The sequence below is a fragment of the Lathamus discolor genome, chromosome 12, assembly GCF_037157495.1.
Source record: "Lathamus discolor isolate bLatDis1 chromosome 12, bLatDis1.hap1, whole genome shotgun sequence".
NCBI lineage: Eukaryota > Metazoa > Chordata > Aves > Psittaciformes > Psittacidae > Lathamus > Lathamus discolor.
The window spans coordinates 4668028-4686158 of NC_088895.1; the positions used below are offsets into that span (position 1 = coordinate 4668028).

At 42.3% G+C, this 18131-nt stretch overlaps 2 protein-coding genes across 2 annotated transcripts in view; one reads left to right on the forward strand and one right to left on the reverse strand.

Annotated features, from left to right (window-relative positions):
• Positions 1-7687: 7687 nt before the first annotated feature.
• RSPH14 (radial spoke head 14 homolog) overlaps positions 7688-18131 on the reverse strand; it is an 86073-nt gene continuing 75629 nt past the window's right edge. Inside the window, exons 4-6 of the mRNA XM_065693111.1 lie at positions 10358-10583; positions 8880-9013; positions 7688-7929 (exon numbers count right to left, since the gene is read on the reverse strand). Of these exons, the coding sequence (XP_065549183.1) occupies positions 7688-7929; positions 8880-9013; positions 10358-10583 (602 nt within the window). The remainder of the gene's footprint in view (positions 7930-8879; positions 9014-10357; positions 10584-18131) is intronic.
• Positions 10598-18131, forward strand: part of GNAZ (G protein subunit alpha z) — a 73527-nt gene continuing 65993 nt past the window's right edge. Inside the window, exon 1 of the mRNA XM_065693105.1 lies at positions 10598-10612. The gene's annotated coding sequence lies outside the window, so the exon portion shown is untranslated. The remainder of the gene's footprint in view (positions 10613-18131) is intronic.

An 18131-nucleotide genomic window follows, 5' to 3' on the forward strand; every position in this document is an offset into this window, starting at 1 on the left:
CAGCCATTTGGATAAAGACAAATGCCACACGTGGTTCCCTGGCAGGCTGAGCAGCCTTCAGATGCCCTCGTGGTTAATCAGGCACTCACTTTCCTCCCCAGGATTAAGGAGTTTGGAAAAGTGAACTCTCAGTTTCCCAGGGACGTTCACTGTACATCCTCAGCAGCTTGCTTTGGTTCTAGTCTGAAGGCTGCGTGTTGTAGAGGGCGGAGTTGGGATGTTCACAGACTGGCTGGCTGCTGCCTGGAGCACTCTTCTGATGTAGAATTTCATAGAAAAACTGCGGGATATTGTGGGCAGCTGATCAAACCTTTTCTCTTTAGACTAACAGTTGAATGCCACCTCAGGCTGGAACCTATGGAATTCAAAGGCAGTTTCAGGATTTTAAGGAAGAAAGTGACTTTTCTTCAATTCTCATGCTAATTGTCCATGTTACAGCCCTTGCTGTGGGACACTCTCAGGCAAAACCACAGCACGCACCGTGCTGGGCATTCTCATGCTTCAAAAATGGGAACAGTGAGCACATGCTTGGCTGTAAATGTGGGACACTTCGGTGAGTGGAGAGACTCCAGCTATAGCTCTGGCTAACAGCACAATACACATGCATGGCACGTACAGCATAAATAATACATCTCTGTTTCAAGAGATCCTGAGACAGCTTATCCTGTCAGGTAAGATCTAGGGTTACAGCTTATTTTGGTGGATTTTAGTTAGATCTCCAGGCTTATTTTAAATGAACTGCACAAACTAAATAACTAAAATTCACCTAATAGCACTATAGCCAACTACAACACGATGTATAAGGAACTCACACTAAACAAATCAGACCTTCCTTTTAAGAATCACTACATAATTTTCAGGCTAACTCCTGAAAAAGGGTATCCACTCCCCATTTATGTTTTCATTTCTCTGTATCAGTCATAACAAATGTTCATTATAAATGATCCTGAGAACACTCTGTTCTTCCAACTCAGAAATTGGTTTTATTCCTATTTTATTATTGAATAAGCTCATGCACTGAAATGCTGGGGGAGGGAAGCTCTGTGGATTCATTCAGGATACGTGTGCAGAAACCGTGCTTTGGTTTGAACCAAAACGTCTGTCTAGGGTGAACGAGGACATGGCACAAGGCTGAGTTCTTCATGTGCAGGCGATTGTTGTGATGAGAGCACCACCAGCAGCTGTGATCACCAACGGCTCCGCTCCTGCTCAGGTCACTTGCTTTACTGGCAAGATGAGGAATGTTTACGGGAAGTAGAAGGACACAGAGCTGAGGAGCAAAGAGCAGTGATAAATACATGCACCACCAGCAGCACCTGGCATTTGGGAGAAAAGCTGTAAGGCCCTGGTTGTTGTCTGTGAAGAGCACTTGTATTCATTGGTTTGAAGCACTGGTCTGGGGAGTTCAAGCTGCGGTTCCCCGCTGTGCCGAGGAGGCTGTTCACGGGCCGTGGGTTCACAGCAAAGAGTTTTGAGGAAGTGCTGCTTTTAAAACGGGCCTGCTGATCGCGTGTCCCAGCGCAGGTCTGTGCCCTGCTCCCGCCGCGCTGCTATGGTGCAGCGAGAAAGCGAGGGGAGAGCCGAGCTTCCCTTTGTACGCACGGTACACGCAGTACAGTGTCACGGGTGTAACAACAGAGGGCGATAAGGCACTGAGGAAAACGAGAGATGCCAAACCCCACCGGCTCGTACCTGGTGGTTATTTTTTCATGGAGTGTGTATCGCAGGCCTGTGCTCACTCCAGTATCCACTAGTGGTTCTGATGAAGGACAGCACACCCAGCACCAGTGCCTAAGGTTATCACCCTCATCACTAATGAAAGAGGCTGCCTCTTTGTCCCTCCTGAAGACCACTCCAGCTTGCCGCGTTCCGTGGAGTTGTGAAACGGAAACATTGCCCTTCTCCTCACCTGGCAGCACTCAAGGGCAGAGCAGCACCAGCACAGCTGTGCCAGCAGCAGCCATGCTCTTTTGAAGGGACCTGCATGAACTTAGAGCTGAGGTAAGTGTGAGCTTTACCTTTACAAACTTAACTTACGTTTAAAGTATATTCAAACAAATTATTACAATGGTTTTCATTCGTTCAAATTGCAAATTTTGTCTTGCTAAATAGAGGTCCTGTGCTTGAACTTCCCAGCATATTAATTTGTGTGTAGCCATAGAAAAAATATTCTGCCCTCCTGGTTCAGATGGAAGCAGCCAGATTTGACTTCCCCAGACTCTTTATCTTGTCCTTGGACAAAGCTCTCACTTCTGTGCATTTTTAATATGATTTTTATTTATTTATATGCATGTTTTAAATAAAATGTATGTTGGGAAGCAATAATACTCCCTGCTTTGGAACATAAAGAGATAGAATTAAAAGCTGCCATTTTCCAGAGCAGGACAGAATGGTTTCCAGCTCCTGGACTTCTGAAAGCAAATGGGGACAGGGAATGAGTCTGTAGTTGGAAGAACAAAGAGCCATAATGTTCCTAACCTTCTGGAGACTGTTAGGAAAAGCTAATATAAATCTCTGTGCATTCAGAATGAGCTCTGCCAGGGTGGGACATGAGGCTTAGACAAGAAGGTCTTGTCTTCTGGTATCGCTGACACATGGCAGCCTGTTTGAAAACTTGGTCTGTGCAGGGTGCAGCTGAATTAATTCCAGCACTGACCCAGGACCACAGTAATTATATCTGGGCCTTAATCATTGTTGGCTTCAGCCTTAAAAAGACAAACCATTTGTCTTTGACGTTAAAAATCTACCTAGGTGCTAATGTCATTGTAGTGGGGAGCACTGTGGAGCACATAGTGCTAAAAGCAAAGACTTGCTGTACACACAACATTTCTGTTGAAACAATGAGTTTAATTACAGTGTATGAGAGTGCCACATCCTGACATGTTAATTGGAGTATTTAAATGTGTATGAAGCAATTCAAAAGGATCTTTAGCGTTTTTGTGACCAAGTCTGTGGCAGCTTTATTATGGAGTACACTCTACTGAAAGCTAAGTCAGTCCAAGGGAAGCATTCCTCAGCTGTGTTTCTCTGATCCAGCTCATTGTTTTACTGGCACCTAGAATACTAATTAATTGCCCAGCCTCCCCAATTAGGGACCATTGTCTCTCATCCCAAAGTGGGAAGTTGGCTATAGACAGCTGTGGCACTCCCCATGCCCATTGTTTATATCAGTACTTCCCTGGTCCTTAGTCTGTAGCTGCGTGTTGAATGAATGTTCCACACTGAGATGACTGTAAAGCCAGCAGGTATCAAGCACGACTCAAGGGCTCAATCTGTGCTATGGGTCAGAAACACAGCTAGCCTGAGAAGGGAGACAACAGCCACAGTAGTACAGGTTGCCCAGTTAGCATCATGTAACATCATCAGTGCCATCATCTTGTTGGTGAGGTTCATGGGGAACATGATCTGAACTGCTGCCTTTGGACTTGCTAGGACAGGTGACCCTTTTGTTTTATCAGAATGTGAGTACAAGAAGAATTTTAGGATGCATATTTCATTTTGTGCACTGTCTAAAGGGAAAAACTGCACTTAGCAGTGAAGTAGTAACTGAAAGATGACAAAACACTGCCAGGGCCAAAGGATATCTTGGGTTAACTCCAACCTGTTCTAATAACTAGTGTTACTGCAGCATCAGTACACCTTGTTCTCCTTTGTTTCAAGACTCGGTGTACCTCAGAAGAAAAAGAAAATCCTTAATCATAAGGATTTTTTTTAGGTATGGAAATTCTCTAAATGATTATTTGCTAAATTAGAGGATCAGTCAGTTTACCAATTAATAACAGTGCTGGGAATTCCAAGCCTGAAAATCCAGGCTTATGCTGTGTATTTGTAACTAATTCTTTTTACCCTGTCATTTCTGTTCATGCCACTGGCTTGTTTTTTGTCTCTCTCCTAAATCTGTTTTGGGTCAATGTGGACATTTTCACCACTGGTTTCTTTACTGGTGAAAACTTTTTCAAGGACGTATTCTTGATTGCTTTGATTTCCCAGCCACTGTTTCAGAGCTGTAATCTCATCTCCCAGCTCATGGTCACTGCTTTAACAGGGAGATTCAGAAATACACTGAAATATCCCCCCAAATTCCTGGATATCTTGGTAACTGCTAACATTGGTGGATGGTCTTGATATCTACATGCTGGTTTGATGCCTTGTTACTAAATATATGGGTGGCCTATACTAGAAATCCTCTAAAATTATCTTTCTTTTTTGTTGTATCTTCTAATAAACCAGGGTATGGTATTTCCTGCCAAATAACTTAAAAAGAAGGCAGGTCTACATTTTCCCAGGGAAAACCAGTCTGCATTAGAACATTTAGTTAGGAGTTGTACCTCTTTTACTAATTTCAATTACATTTGAGATCTCAAAGGTCTTTAGGAAGTGAAGGGACATTTCAGGTGTCAAATTTTGGCTGAGAATCTCATTTTAGGAAGGAGATTTAGGAACTGGCATATTACTACGGGAGCAGTTGTGTGTTACATTTTAATATACCCTGAAGAATGATTTTGTAGAATAAAAACTTACCTTATAATTCTGGTTCTATATAGTCAGGATCACAAAGGAGATAGTGTGATGTTCCTCTGCTCTATAAGGTAGATCCATGCCCATGCTGTGTTGGGGTTTGCTGCCCTGTGCCTGTGCTGTATTCCTGCAGTGGGGCTGAGTCTGCAACACCAAATATCTAGACAACAAGATAACAGGTCTAGAAAGCCCCCAAGTCATCCAATGGTTTTCTGCAATAAATAGCATTGTTTCTGCATTAGTTCATGTTCACTGCAGCATCTTTTGCTTCACACAGGCTGTTTAACTCTGCCACCGTGGTCATATGTTGTGCTGTGCCCCTGACAGAGTTTATCTGCTGTAGTCCTGTCAATAAATTGTGAGTTTGAATTATATCTGCAACCTTTTTGTCAGTAAATACAGCTCTGTGAGTAAAAAAAGTTAATAGTGGTTCATGGCTGTTGTACAGGCACACTTCAAATTCTGGTGTTTGTATAGGCAGTACATGGTCAGTACAGGCCAAAGGAATTACTGCTGTGATTGAAATAGCATGTTTTATGTTGTCAGATATAATAGTGCCAAAGAGTTACTGAGACAAATCAGGGGAAGGGGTGTCACTAAAACTGTTATTTCAGCGTTCAGTTAAGGCTTTGTTCCAGTTTTGTACTGTGCACATATGTGAGACAAGACCATTGATATCATACAGAGCTTATATCGTCTTAAAGCAAGGATCTACTGCTTAGAATGCAGTACCTAAGGGCCAAGGCAGCTACATTTCTGCTAGTCAGAGCAGTTCAGTCTGGATGGTCTTATTTCTACACCTGAACAAGCCAATTGTTTTGCACAGTCATTGCAGTGGGATACCTGGATTGCCAGGGAGTCTGTCACAGAAGGTTGGGACTGAGGTGAAATGATCATTGTCACTGCATTTTCTGGCAGCAGTTTTGTAAGTGTAGACAAGCCCACTGCTCTCTGCTGTTCCCTCCTCCTTCACTGAACATTCAGCATGTTATTCATCTGCCTGGCTCTCTGTTACTGAGTTGGGTGCATTCTGGCATCAGTATGTATTACATATGAGTGCCTTATGTATGTAAGTGTGTTTAAAAGGCAGAGTTCCTCCAAGATCCTGCCTGAAGGGAATGAATCCAACTGACTCAGTACTTATAAATCACCCTTTCGGTAGGTTATGGAAGGAAGCATTTCAACTTTAATCGCTCCTACAAGTTTACCCTTTAGATAAGGGTAGTGCAGTTTGTGGTGTGACAGTGGGTTTCTGCAGTGGAAAAGCAGCCCTGACACACAACCCCTTTATACAGATGATGCAGCTTCTTTGTAGCTACAACTGGTAGTATCTAGATATAAAAATACCACATGAGAGCAAGGCATGAGTGAAAACAAATAGGACTTCCTGCAAAGCTGAGTCAGCAATGTTATCACACCTCTCTTGGTGGCTGGGAATGGCTAGGATTTGTCCTGCTGGCCTCCTTTATTTCTCTGCCCAGGCTTTTTGCTGATGCCTCTTCAATTACACACTTAGAACTGCAGACAGAGAAATCTGCAGCGTATCTGTAGTGACCTGCCTTGACTACACAGGGAGTAAAATGCTGCTGAACTTTCCATCACTTCCACTGCCCATCAGCTCTAAACACAGGAACTGCCTCATTTCCTTCAGGCAACTTACATCTTGTTGGATGGGCTGGCTTATACAAACAGCCTGAATTTTCTGTTATTCTCAATTCTGTGAGGTAAAAGGATTTTTTAAAAACTGCTAAGTTTTTTTAAAGAAAATAAAAACTGAACACATTTGCCCAAAACAGGGGATTGACATTTTCAGTTCGCTGTCCTGTTTATCTCGTCTCTGTTTAGACAGCTGTTAATCATAGAATACGAGGGGTTGGAAGGTACCTCTGGAGATCGCCTTGTCCAACTCCTGTTGGAATAGACCATAACATTAGGATCAGCTTTCCTCTCACCCTGTCCTCCTCCCTCGTGAGTCACAGTCACAAAACTCTTCAGTTCTGGCACAACACTTCCATTTCCATTGTACTTGTTAATTTTTGTACTCAAAGGATAGATTACAGCTGTACAAAATGACAAAATACCAAGTACCAGCACAAAAGCAGGGGCACTTTTGTTTCATACTACACCCAGTTTCAGATAGACCCCTCTTCTGTCAGAGGCAGTGGAGCCTGTCGCCAACAAACCTTCACCAAGCTTTACCCTAGTAAAGTTTTTCTGACTTACTTTCCTTTTACCCTAAGCTTGGACAACTGCATGAGGGAGCCCTGAGCCTGGATCCAAGCACACAGAAGGAGAAAACTTGCATGTTGAGATCCTCACCAGATTGAAAACACAAGAGCAATCACTACAGCTAAGGCTGAGGAGAGGGCTCAGAGGGGGCTGCAAAGTGAGGTGAGGGCTGCTACTAAAACCCTCCTTGAGAAGTCATTAGCTGGCGGTGTTGGAATGTTACATGAATAAATCTCATCACAGGGACAGGGTGAGACTGAGGGGCTCTTAGCCGAGGGCAGTGGGGTCCATCTCCACTGGATTCACTGCTGACAAGTGAATATCTTCATGTATTAGAAAGGTGCTGATAAGTGTTGGGTTATATTGCAGGCTGAGAAAGTGTCATACTTCTCTTGGGGAAGCCCTTCTATGGCATTGCCATTGCTTTTCCTGTAATGATGCTGTAAATGCTTCCAATCCTATGTTCAACAGTTTACAGCAAAACTGTAAATTCCTGCTGTTGGGTCAATTTCTTGGCATAGACAAGGCTGCTGGAGAACTTCATTCTGAACTTCTCTTTCGAATAGATTTAGTTATTGATTGTTTGATAGGCTGAGGTTTCAAAAGAAGAAAGAAAAAGGCAAGAACATGATGAAGGAACCAGAAAGGAATGGTTTCTTCTATCACAGGAAAATCTTGGTAACTCAGGAAATAACTCCTGGCGGAGAATTCTAGACTTCCTAGCTCCTTCCGCACACACCCCCCCCACCCCCCACCCCCCCCCCCCCCAATTATTCTGCTTGTGACCTGCAATGTAGATGTGAACTGTTAGTCAATGACTTTTCAGGAGGAACTGACTCAGAGAAAACTGAGAGTTTTGAAGGAAGGGCTTATATAATCATGCGACTTTTACAGCCAGACAACAACAGAGGGCAACAGATCTCTAGTAAAATTCACATCTTCAGTAAGGTTTCCACTGGATGACACTGATGGCAGTTGTGGCAGCTCTTTTCACTGCCTTGCTGGGATCCTTCAGACACTGCTGAAATGTATCTAAATGGTTGAGGAGTGTCTGGCGGCCCTTTGGTAGCTCAGCCAGCATGGTGAGGGCTTTGATGGCACTCAGCCGGGCTTTGCCACCTTCCTCAGCAGCCAGCTTCAGCAAAGGTGGGATGGCTCCAGCCCCTAGGGCTGAGAATCGCCCTGTAGAGAAATAAACTGACTTTAAAATGTGTTACTGCATACAATCAACATGCTTTTGAATTGTTACTTTCTACTTGCTGCCCAGCCACAGCTCTGAACACCCCAGAGGGTGTAGCACAAAGAGGTCGGACATGTTTTCGTTTCGAAGACCAAGGCTAGCTGCCAGCTGTTTATTTTTAAGATGAAAGATCTTGGTTAACTTTATATGCCCTGCAAGTTATTATTTCATTGGCAATGAATTATCTAAGAATATACGAGGCACCAGGGGATAAGAGAATGTATTTGGGGTTGTGTTAGATGCCCTTAGGAACATCATCCATGCTTTCATTTTTAAAGACACTTCAAACAGTGAGATCCACTCCTGTGTTGTCTTCGGAAGCAGGGGGGATGGTTGCAGAGGAGGTCTGGAACACAACTGCTGTTATTAAGAGTCATTTACGTCTAATTACTCATTCATCCCACTGAAAATTTTCAGTGTCATGTAAGTGACTTGGGAGAACTACAAACCTTGTTAATATTCATTCCTCTCCCAGCTGTGAGAGAGAAACTGCCTCTAACTACAGAAAGAGTTTCCAGACAGTAGTGCTCCTCTGCTGAGGACTGGTGATTCGAGTAGCTTCAGGTGTGTGGATCTCTGTGTGGCCTGGACTTGAATGGAAGGTGTTCCCCCTCTGGAGGGAAAAGGTGCAGGGGGGTAGATAAATAACTTCTTGACCTACTTCAGGTGAATGAAGTGTGAGATCTCCTGTCCCCTCTAGGCTCTGTGGGGGAGCAACAATAGATATAACAACAGATAGAAAGAAATGATCTAATCTTACAGTTTCTTGAAGAGCTTTAACACCATTAGAAACTGAGGACTTGGGGGGTGGAGGGGCAAAAGTTTTGTGACTGAGTTGGCTTAGAATTGGGTTTCCAGAAAGTATCCCAAGAGAACTCCCTCTGTCTCTCACCCTGAGGTTTGATAGTAGCAAACATCAGTGCTCCTGTTGCACTGGCTTGGACTTCAGGATCTGCATCTTCAAGCAGGCTCACCAGCACAGGAATAACTTCTTCACACACCTCATTTTTCCCTTCTGGATGAGTACTGTGCAGGAAAGATGGTTAAGTTGCTTTCTTGAGCTGTGCCTGCAAACCACAGAGCTACCCACAGCTTCTCCCCATGCCTGGATCCCTGCAGCCCTCCTTTGTTTGATGACAGTGGTGATGACACAGTCCTCCTCTCTGTTCTCTTTGGAGTCACAGCTTTCTGACTGTTGGACAGATTGCAAGCGCCACTGCTTGCCACAAAGAAAAGAAAGGGGATGTCTGTTGTGCCTGGTGTCTATGAAATCTACTTGCTGATACAATACTGATGAGATCATGTTAACCAATGTGTGTGGGCTTACCAATTGTTTAGGCTATTTTTAGGTGATTTTTGGATTATTTGTTTTTTACCGTCTGCCATACATTGGAGATGGCTGGGCAGCAGCAGGTACCAGGATTAGGGTTTAATGTGCTATGACAATTCAGGTAGAAACCTGGCTGTTGAACCCTACACAGATTTTAAAACCTGCTGAGTTTGGGGTCTGCAGTTATTATACTCCCAGGTCAATTTTCTCTCTTTCTTTCCAGCCTAATGAGGAAGTATCTGACATGGCCCAGCTCCTGCGGGGACCTGTAGCCTAGTTGATGTTCATACTCAGGTTGCATTTCTGCTTTCTTTCTATTACTCATGTCATTGATACTCTCTTGCTTTTCCTACAGGGCCTCGCCTTGTTATAGGACATTAGGAAATGTTTTGTGCCAGTTGATAAGTAAGCTACATCACCTGCAGACCTTCTTAAACCAGACATCTGCTGAGTACTTTTATTATATATTGTGATTGCAGGACAGTGGACTGGAATTGTTCCTTCCATCCAGTGTTCAACCCACAAGTGGAATATAAAGACTGCTTTTGCTGATCCATCACTGATGTTTGTAGCAGCCTGTGTCAGAAAACTATTCTCAATCACACTGAAAGCTTCCCAGGATCTTTAGTTTTTAGAGAGAGAGCAGTTGTTTAAAAAACAAGGGAGCTTCTCCCTGCTTTCTACTTCTTCCTGCTCCCTACTCCTGGTCAGAATCTTGTTTTCACGTTTCTCATGCAAGATTTTTTTCTTAGCAGTGCTGAGAAAATAATGAAAAAATCCTGATTTCACTGCCAACACCAAAGGCAAACAGAAGGATAAGGAATGACATTTACTGATCTGCATTTGCTTTCTTGACTATTTACAGCAGTTATGAATTTTAGAAGTCTTCTATGTACGTGTGTGTTGAGGCTGATACTGCTTTACATGGGAAATGTGACAGCTTCAATGTGTAGTGGAACACAACTGTAAACTAATGACCTTGACTCCCTCATGAAATGAGTATATTCTTGGGCTCATGTGTTACAGACAGGTTTCTCTACCTGATTTCTAAGAGGACCCAAGCTGCTTTGCTTCTGGTGGCCATTGATGAGTGTGTGAGCTTTTCCTTCAGGACAAAGACGGCATCAGCTGCTAGAGCTTCAGAAGCCTCCACGCGCAGACAGTTGGAGAGTGTACCAAGGATTAGCTCCTGGATTTCCTCCAACTCATTCTTCAGTTTGGATACAAGTAAGGGAATCAAACCGGCATGCAGTATGCCAACAGCGCCTACGGGAGGAGACAGAGGAGGAACACAGGTGGGCTGTGAGTGCATTTACTATTTCTACTTGCACTTCCAATTTCTTAATAGGCTCAAACTACACATGGTAACTCATTTCTTTCCAGTGTGAGACTGAGAGATGGAAACTACTACAACACTCTTCTGTTCATAAATGCCATCTTAGCATTGATTCCTCAGGAAGCTTCCCCAACAGTCCTGGAAAGACAACAGCCCAGGCAATAACCAAAATGGCAATTGCTCTCATGTTCCCTGTTTCTCTCATTATAATATTTCTTCCAAAATTGTTCTTGCTAAGAAAATATAGGGGAAAAAAATATGTATAAAAGTCACCTTAGAGCCAGCCTAACTGCTCTTGAACAGATGCTGAGAGAGCCTGAGATGTGAGACTTTACAGCTAATAGTTTGATTCTCCACTATGGTTTCTGTGGGGGAGGTCAAGATTTTGGAAGCTGTCAGCTTCCGCACACGTCTTTGTAGTAATTCTGTCACAGGGAAGATGTAATTTTTGAGCTTTCCAGCAGTCAGTCTCTTGCACTGTCTCCTAAAGGAAAGAACAGTCAAGGCACAAAGATCATCATTTGCCCTGCAATGGCTGTCTTTCCTATCAACAAGTGTCTGATCTGTCTGTACCAGTTCAGAAAGTCCCCACTGCAGCAGCAATGCCATGGGAAAGCAGAGAGCAGAATGTACTGTCCACGAGTAGCTATGTGAACACAAAATTCTCTGGCTGTCTTGTTGCTAAGACTGATTCTTTGGTTGCTAAGAGAAATGCAGCTGCTTTCAAAGTGATTCATATATGGTTAGATAAGGAAGTTTTGTGGATGGCAGTCATAAAGGTATTTTCAAATGAATCTCCGCCTGCAGGGATAAAAGGACAAGTGGGACAGGGGTTTTAATGACCTTTGATAGCGCATGGGAGAACTTGACAGTCAGCTGAAAAACATGATTCTAATCTAGAGGTTATTATGTGCTAGATATTTCTGATGTTTTGCTGGCATTGAATAGCTTCTTATGTTACTAACTTATTAGGAACCAATTTAATGCAAATGCAAAGAAACACCTTGAGGTGATATTATTACAGCTTTTACCACCTGTGCTACATTTGAAGGTCAGTTGCTGTGAGGATTCAAATAAATAGTAAGGAAAAACAGTCAGACAATTCACTCTTGAGGGCTAATGAAATTTAAAACAAAAATTTCTCCTTGTGCAGAAAGTGAAAAGCATGTTATCTGTGAGGCTGTGGCTCTGTGCATCACTGCATGGAGGGGTTGGCACTTTCAGTGTAAAAACACCTCAACAAACCAAACCACCAAACCCAACCTTATGTCCCCTGGAGGAACGTGAAGAGAAGAAAATTCCCAAGGATCAGCTCCAGCCCATCCATACTGCTCCTGCAGCAGGATGTGGTAAAGGAAACCTGCACTCTTGGTCTGGCAAAGGACTCTCTCTCGAGCTGCCTGAGAAGGAGGCAAAGCTTGGACACCTGACTCCATCCCCAGCAGTACCTCCCTTGACAAGGATTGCAGGTGTTTGGGCTGTAGGTTATAGGCATAAAAGGGTTATGGGGGATTAGACAAGAGTGGTTGGGAATACTTGGTGCCCTACGGAGTTGCAGGCAACAGGGAGCCCACTAGTGAACTGCTCCCATGGAAGGACTTTAATGCAGTCTCAGAGGACTATAAATCATTCATATCTAGATTCATTTAGCCACACTTCCCTCTGGTCTTTTGAAATAGCTCATGAAAACCAAGATTTTTCAAAGACAACTTTCTGAACTCCTCCCAGAGTTTTTCATTAAGATAAACCACATAGCCTGTGTGCGTGGAACTGGGATACCCAAACTGCTCACACAATAATCATCACATATCAGTACACCTCCGAATGCTGAGTTGCTGGGAAAATCAGTATAAAATCAAAATTTGGGAGTACAGCTTCAGAAGAAGATTAATGAAGTGGAGGTGATAGATTTATAAGCTGACATTCTCTGCAGCAAGCACCTATTTATTGTACAGTTGCTTTGCCAGGTGATCTGTGATACTCTTGAACAAAACCCACATCTGGACCACTTGACCGTAAAGTAATTTCATTCTCTCTAGATAAGATAAAACACTGAATGTAAATGTAAACAAAAGTAGCAAACAACTGAAGCTTAAACTCCACCCTCCGCAGAGCCATTGTGGAGCTTAATTCACATTGATCCCAATCTTCCTTGGGGTAGTGCCACACCATAAGCATTTCATCACATCATTTCATAACCAAACACTTGTTCTTGCACCAAGTAATCGGCATTCTGCCCAGAGAAGCCATTGCTTGCTTTAATTTAAGTTCCCATCCTTCTGTAACAACTATGGCTAGAGCATTCTGCCCACCTTTCTCATGCTGGCAGATGTTCTATTTACTTTCCCGGACAGGTATCCATCACTATTTCTTGTCCTTGCTTTCAAATACTTAATGGCCATTTTTAAACCCATCATCTTAATTTCCATTTTTAGTTTCCTTTAATTCCTTCTTTTTCAGGACTTCCTTGCAAACTTATTTCAGTTCTCTTGATTGCTTCATTTATCAGCATCCAGGTTTCACTTTTGTGTCTCTTTCATTTCTCTTCTAAAATATCCAACAAATACATTCAGGTAGGCAGGACAGTTTTCAGTAGCTTTCCTTACTTTGTGTGAAAACTCAGGAAGTTTTCATTTAAAAGAAAAGAAATGTTTTATTTTACCAGGCCAGGCTTCTGTACGAGGAGCTTTCTTATCTACTGTTTTTGTCAGGCTGTCCTATCTAAAATGTTATTGTGCTACTAAAGGGAGCTTCCCAGTATAAATATAGAAACAAAGATGAATCGTTTGACCTTGTCAAAAGTCTCAATGTGGTGAAGAGAAAGGGTGGAGAGGAAAGGCCACCAACAACAAGAGACTACCTAACACTGAGACTGAAATTTCCAGGTGGAAATTCGTCATGGTTTTCTCAAGGGAACCAAAGGGTGAAAGGTCTAGGAAGGTAAAACGGAAAAGGGAGGAGACAAAGTCAGTGGAAAGTTGTTTGAGAGACACTTGTAAATTAGAGCAGTCTCAGATCCTTGCATCTTGCTGAGCAAGCAATAGGAGGGGAAGGGAAGCTGATGTTTCTACTAGTCCTATACTGAAAAATGCAGCAGCATCCTCAGTATCTTGAGTTTCCATTAAAATAATGCCCTTCCGGAGGTGGTTTATCTGTTGCAGAGTGTTCAAGATACTCTGGGCATAGTGAAGTAGTAGGGAAAAATATAATCAAAATGCAAATAGTTGCATTTGCAGCTGCAGTTAACATCATTATTGATCTGGTTTTCTGAGAACTTGTAGGCTTCCCTCCAGCTGCTTTTTATCTGAGCACTCATCTCTTCCTTCTCACAACCCTGTGGCCGCTCTCCTCCTCCCTTTTCTGACTCCTTTTTCAGACAGGCCCAAGAGAAGTCGACAGTGATTCCGTTCTCTCAGTATGGCTGCAGGGCGTGTAAACAAATGAAATTTTGGAGAAGACAAAGGCGTCATTTCTAGTACATAACAGTGGGGGTTTGTTTTGCTTTTCAATTACATAAATCAAATCACACTACAAATCCTTTTCTTTACAAATGTCAGCTTTCAACTCAAAGCCATTTAAACATTTGTTTTGGTAGGAAGCATGTGGCCACAAAGTGATGTACCACTTAGGATAACATAGTAAAATAATACATAAACACGGATCCTGTAGAATATTAATGTGTTGTTGACACCTCAGATGTCTCTGTGATGTTCACACAATGATTTGAAATGCTTAATATGAGCATTTCTACTTGGGAAGGGGGACACAGGGGAAAGAAAAGCGGAGCCAGACAAAATTGGAAGAGAAAATGCTGCTCAGCATCTTGGTGTGCACCAACACATCCAGTACAATGGCTGTGAAATCCCCGGAGGGGCAGCTCACTGACTGTGAGCTCCCAAATGATCCTGACAAAAGTTTCCAGACCTGGCAGCTCTCTTGCTGGTACTCCAAGACACTAACACCATTTTAGAGGTAACAAAGCATTTATTAAACTAGTGAGTAATAGCAGATACCATACAAAGTAAAAATGCAGTGCTTGTATAATGTTTCCTTTCCGAGTGAGAAGATGACTATGGAAGGTCCTTCCCCAGCATGCCTCTCGTAGTATCTCCTGCTCACTACTGTTCTCATTGAAAAACAGGAATTCAAAATAATTATTCTTTAGCATCACTGAGAAGATTTCTGAGTCACCAGTCACAAGAGCACAGTCTGAAAACCCTGTAGTAGCTTAGAGTCAGCATTCTGAGTCTCAGTGCTTCCACCATTAAGGCTGTATAGACAGTAATTAAGGCTGCGTATTAAGGGAGTAGGTTAAATATAATAATAGTGTAAAACTGGGCTGAAATTTCTTTCTGGTAAGTTTAGAGCAGGAGATAGGCCACATTAAATTAAATAGAACTCACCTGCCTGTACCCCATGAGCTTTACCGAGTCTTCTAACTGAAAATTTTGTTGATATCTTTGAAATCCAGAATATTTTCCTCTTCTTTGCAACAACAACCCTCTGCCTTTCAATGATAATTTAACAGGAATAAACAGTAATGTCCCAAACGATGCCTATGCCTAGAAACAAAGAGTGTCTCTTCTTTTACAGCACTCAGAGGTGGGAAGTCCCTTTTTAAATGAACTGAAATGCTATTAGGATGTTAAGACAACTGAGAAAAACACTGTAGATATTGGTATTGGATTAGAAATAGTAAACAATTCTGTTTTCAAACCATTTCAGATCTGTTCATTGGCTGAATGCATTTCTCTTATGACAGCCCTAGGGATTTACCAGGTATAAATCACAGCCTCAATAGTATTGTCTGTCATATCCCCACTGAAATACAATAGCTCTAAACTTAATAAAAGCATTATGGGATCTGCTTTTCCAATACTAAGGATTTTGGGGTGTTATCTGAATGAGAGACATAGCAGAAATTAAGGTTATGAAAATATGAAAAAGTCAGAAGTACACTGGAGAAACACATAATGTGCCTGCCTCTGGGGATCCTTTAAAAATCCAGAATGCTTGCAGCATTAACAAGGAACAGGAAAGATTGGTCTGATAAACAAGAGGTTCCTAATCCTCAGTAAAGAATTAGAGAGAACTCCAGCGTACCTTGCTTTTAGTTTTAGAGACTTTGCTTTAGCATGTGTAAAACTGTAATATCAAAGCACCACTGAAAATAACATAGAAACTCCAACTAATACAGCTGCATTATATATCTGCACTGGCTTCTCTAATAGAATTCAGAAATCCAAGAAACATACTTATTTTTATTGTCATTTTGGTAGTAAATAAGACACTGCCTGTGACTCCCTGCTTGAAAGCAATGGGTTTAACCATCTAAATCATTCATTTTTATGAAGAGGAGAAATAGCTGAAAAACTTAACAATTATGATCTACAGAATGTTTTTTATCACAGCATCTCTAGAACCCCAGGGATGAATTAGACAGAGTACACTTGTGTTTCACATAGGGGCAGTTTACAACATGAGAAATACATCTTGGGTTCTGTTTTTGTACAGAATTCTGAGTTCATTAACTGCCAAAAACAAGTACCCTACTGCTAACTGATAGAAGTGTCGGTGTAGGATCCTTTTAGGGTGAAAAACCACTGTGGTGGAAATAATGAGATATACTCTGCTGCAGTAGTGCATCATCCCTGAACTGTGGATCACTGGTCATTCACATGACCAAGTATCCAAAGAAGTATCCAAAATAAAAGCAACTTTTCCCTTTTTTACTGAAACTCTACTCATACATTACCACCTACAAAAAAGCAAACAAACAAACACAATGGAGGTGAAACGGAAGCAACAAAGCAATACTGGCTTATGTTTTTTCCTAGCTCTGCTGATAGTCTGCTTGCACACTGAAGCACAAGCACTGACATATTTTGCTGTACTTTTATTCTGTTTCAGAACTCCAGCTGGTTGCGCCTCCCATGTAATTAATCTTCTTGAAGTTTTCTAAATGTATAACTTGTAGATCTGCTCACGCTCATCCTACCTACCTGGGTGAATGCATATGCATACGTATAGCATGCACTCAACTGATCTTGCTTGCATATGGGTCATGCTAATTAGGAAATTTATTGGTTTTAATTTTTCTGACAAAATACCTTTCCTTTATTCAGGGAAATGTCTTTAAAAACATAAAAATTAAATACTGAAAATATTACTTCATTGTTTTTATTTTTCTTGTGGTTTTTTTTTTTTCCTTCTTGTTCTTTTGGATGAAGAAGGAAATGTCATCCTGAAATTTATTAATTTCCTCTACAGGGAAGACTTTGCCAAAATGCATGAAGGAAGGAAAACAATCTGACATAGGAACTACTTGTGCCAAAGTCCCCAGATCAATTACTGCAGAGAAAATTAAAGCCTTCAGATAACTACCCCCAAAAAGCCACTTCTCAGCCATTGAGTTACTGCACCACCTTAGGTTTCCCAGGTCAAAATTTGTCCCTTTTTTCCTGCTGGTCACCAGTGCAGCCATGTAGCTATAAAATGAGCCTTAAAGGGACCAGTGCAGCCCTTAACTATAAGAGACTGGTGACATTCTGCTTCCACAAGTACTTGTTGTGAAATGCAGCGTTCACAGAAAGCAGTGAATTCAGTGTGCATGACAGGCTATGTTCAGAAGAGAACCTGCACTGGCACTTTCACAAACAGTAACTTAAGTATCAGATTTTGTACTATTATACCAAGCATGTACATCAAGAGTGTACAAACTGTTAACTACTATAGCAAGTTTCAGTCATGCAGAAATTGATACTGCAAGGTAAACAGGACATGATCAGTTTGACAGATGTTCATATGCTTATTACTCACATTGTAGTAAATTTCACAAATTCCTATGGAGAAAGAAGGTCTGCTTTCCCACAGAGGCTTATTGTAAAGATGTGTGAGAGACCGCTCATTTCCTACAGACATTATTGTCTAGCTGGATGGGGAAAATGGAGTGGATGAGAAGCAAAGAGGCAAAAAGTTGTCTAAAGTAATTGTTCAGGTCAGATGATTAGTTGAGAAAGCATTAAGAGCTGTTTGTCACTCTGCTCCCGGGTGCTGATGCTCAGCTGGTGGCCACAGCTCGCATAGGGTGCTCAGAGAGGAGGCTCCTGCCCACTGCAGCCCACTGGCCTCCCCCTGATCTCACAGGAGAGGCGAGCAGGGAGGTGGGACAGGCAGGAGGCTCGGCAGGACAAGGGAAGTGTCCTCTGTGGGCAGCTGTCCGAGAGCAGGCAGCCGGCAGCTTCCCAGAGCCACGGATAAGGCTTCCTATTAATCATATTACTGCGGGGGCGAAAGCTGCCTGACCGGTTGGAGAGATACCCTTCAGGGTAAAACTGTGGCAGTGTTTTACTTACACTTTGAAGTCTGACTGCCTTACAAGCCCTTAATGCACAATTGCAAGGTTTCAGGTTTCAGAAATTCTGCTGAGAGAACAGATTTTTAAAACAGTCTTTTCCTCTCTTGAAGCAGAAAAGCCA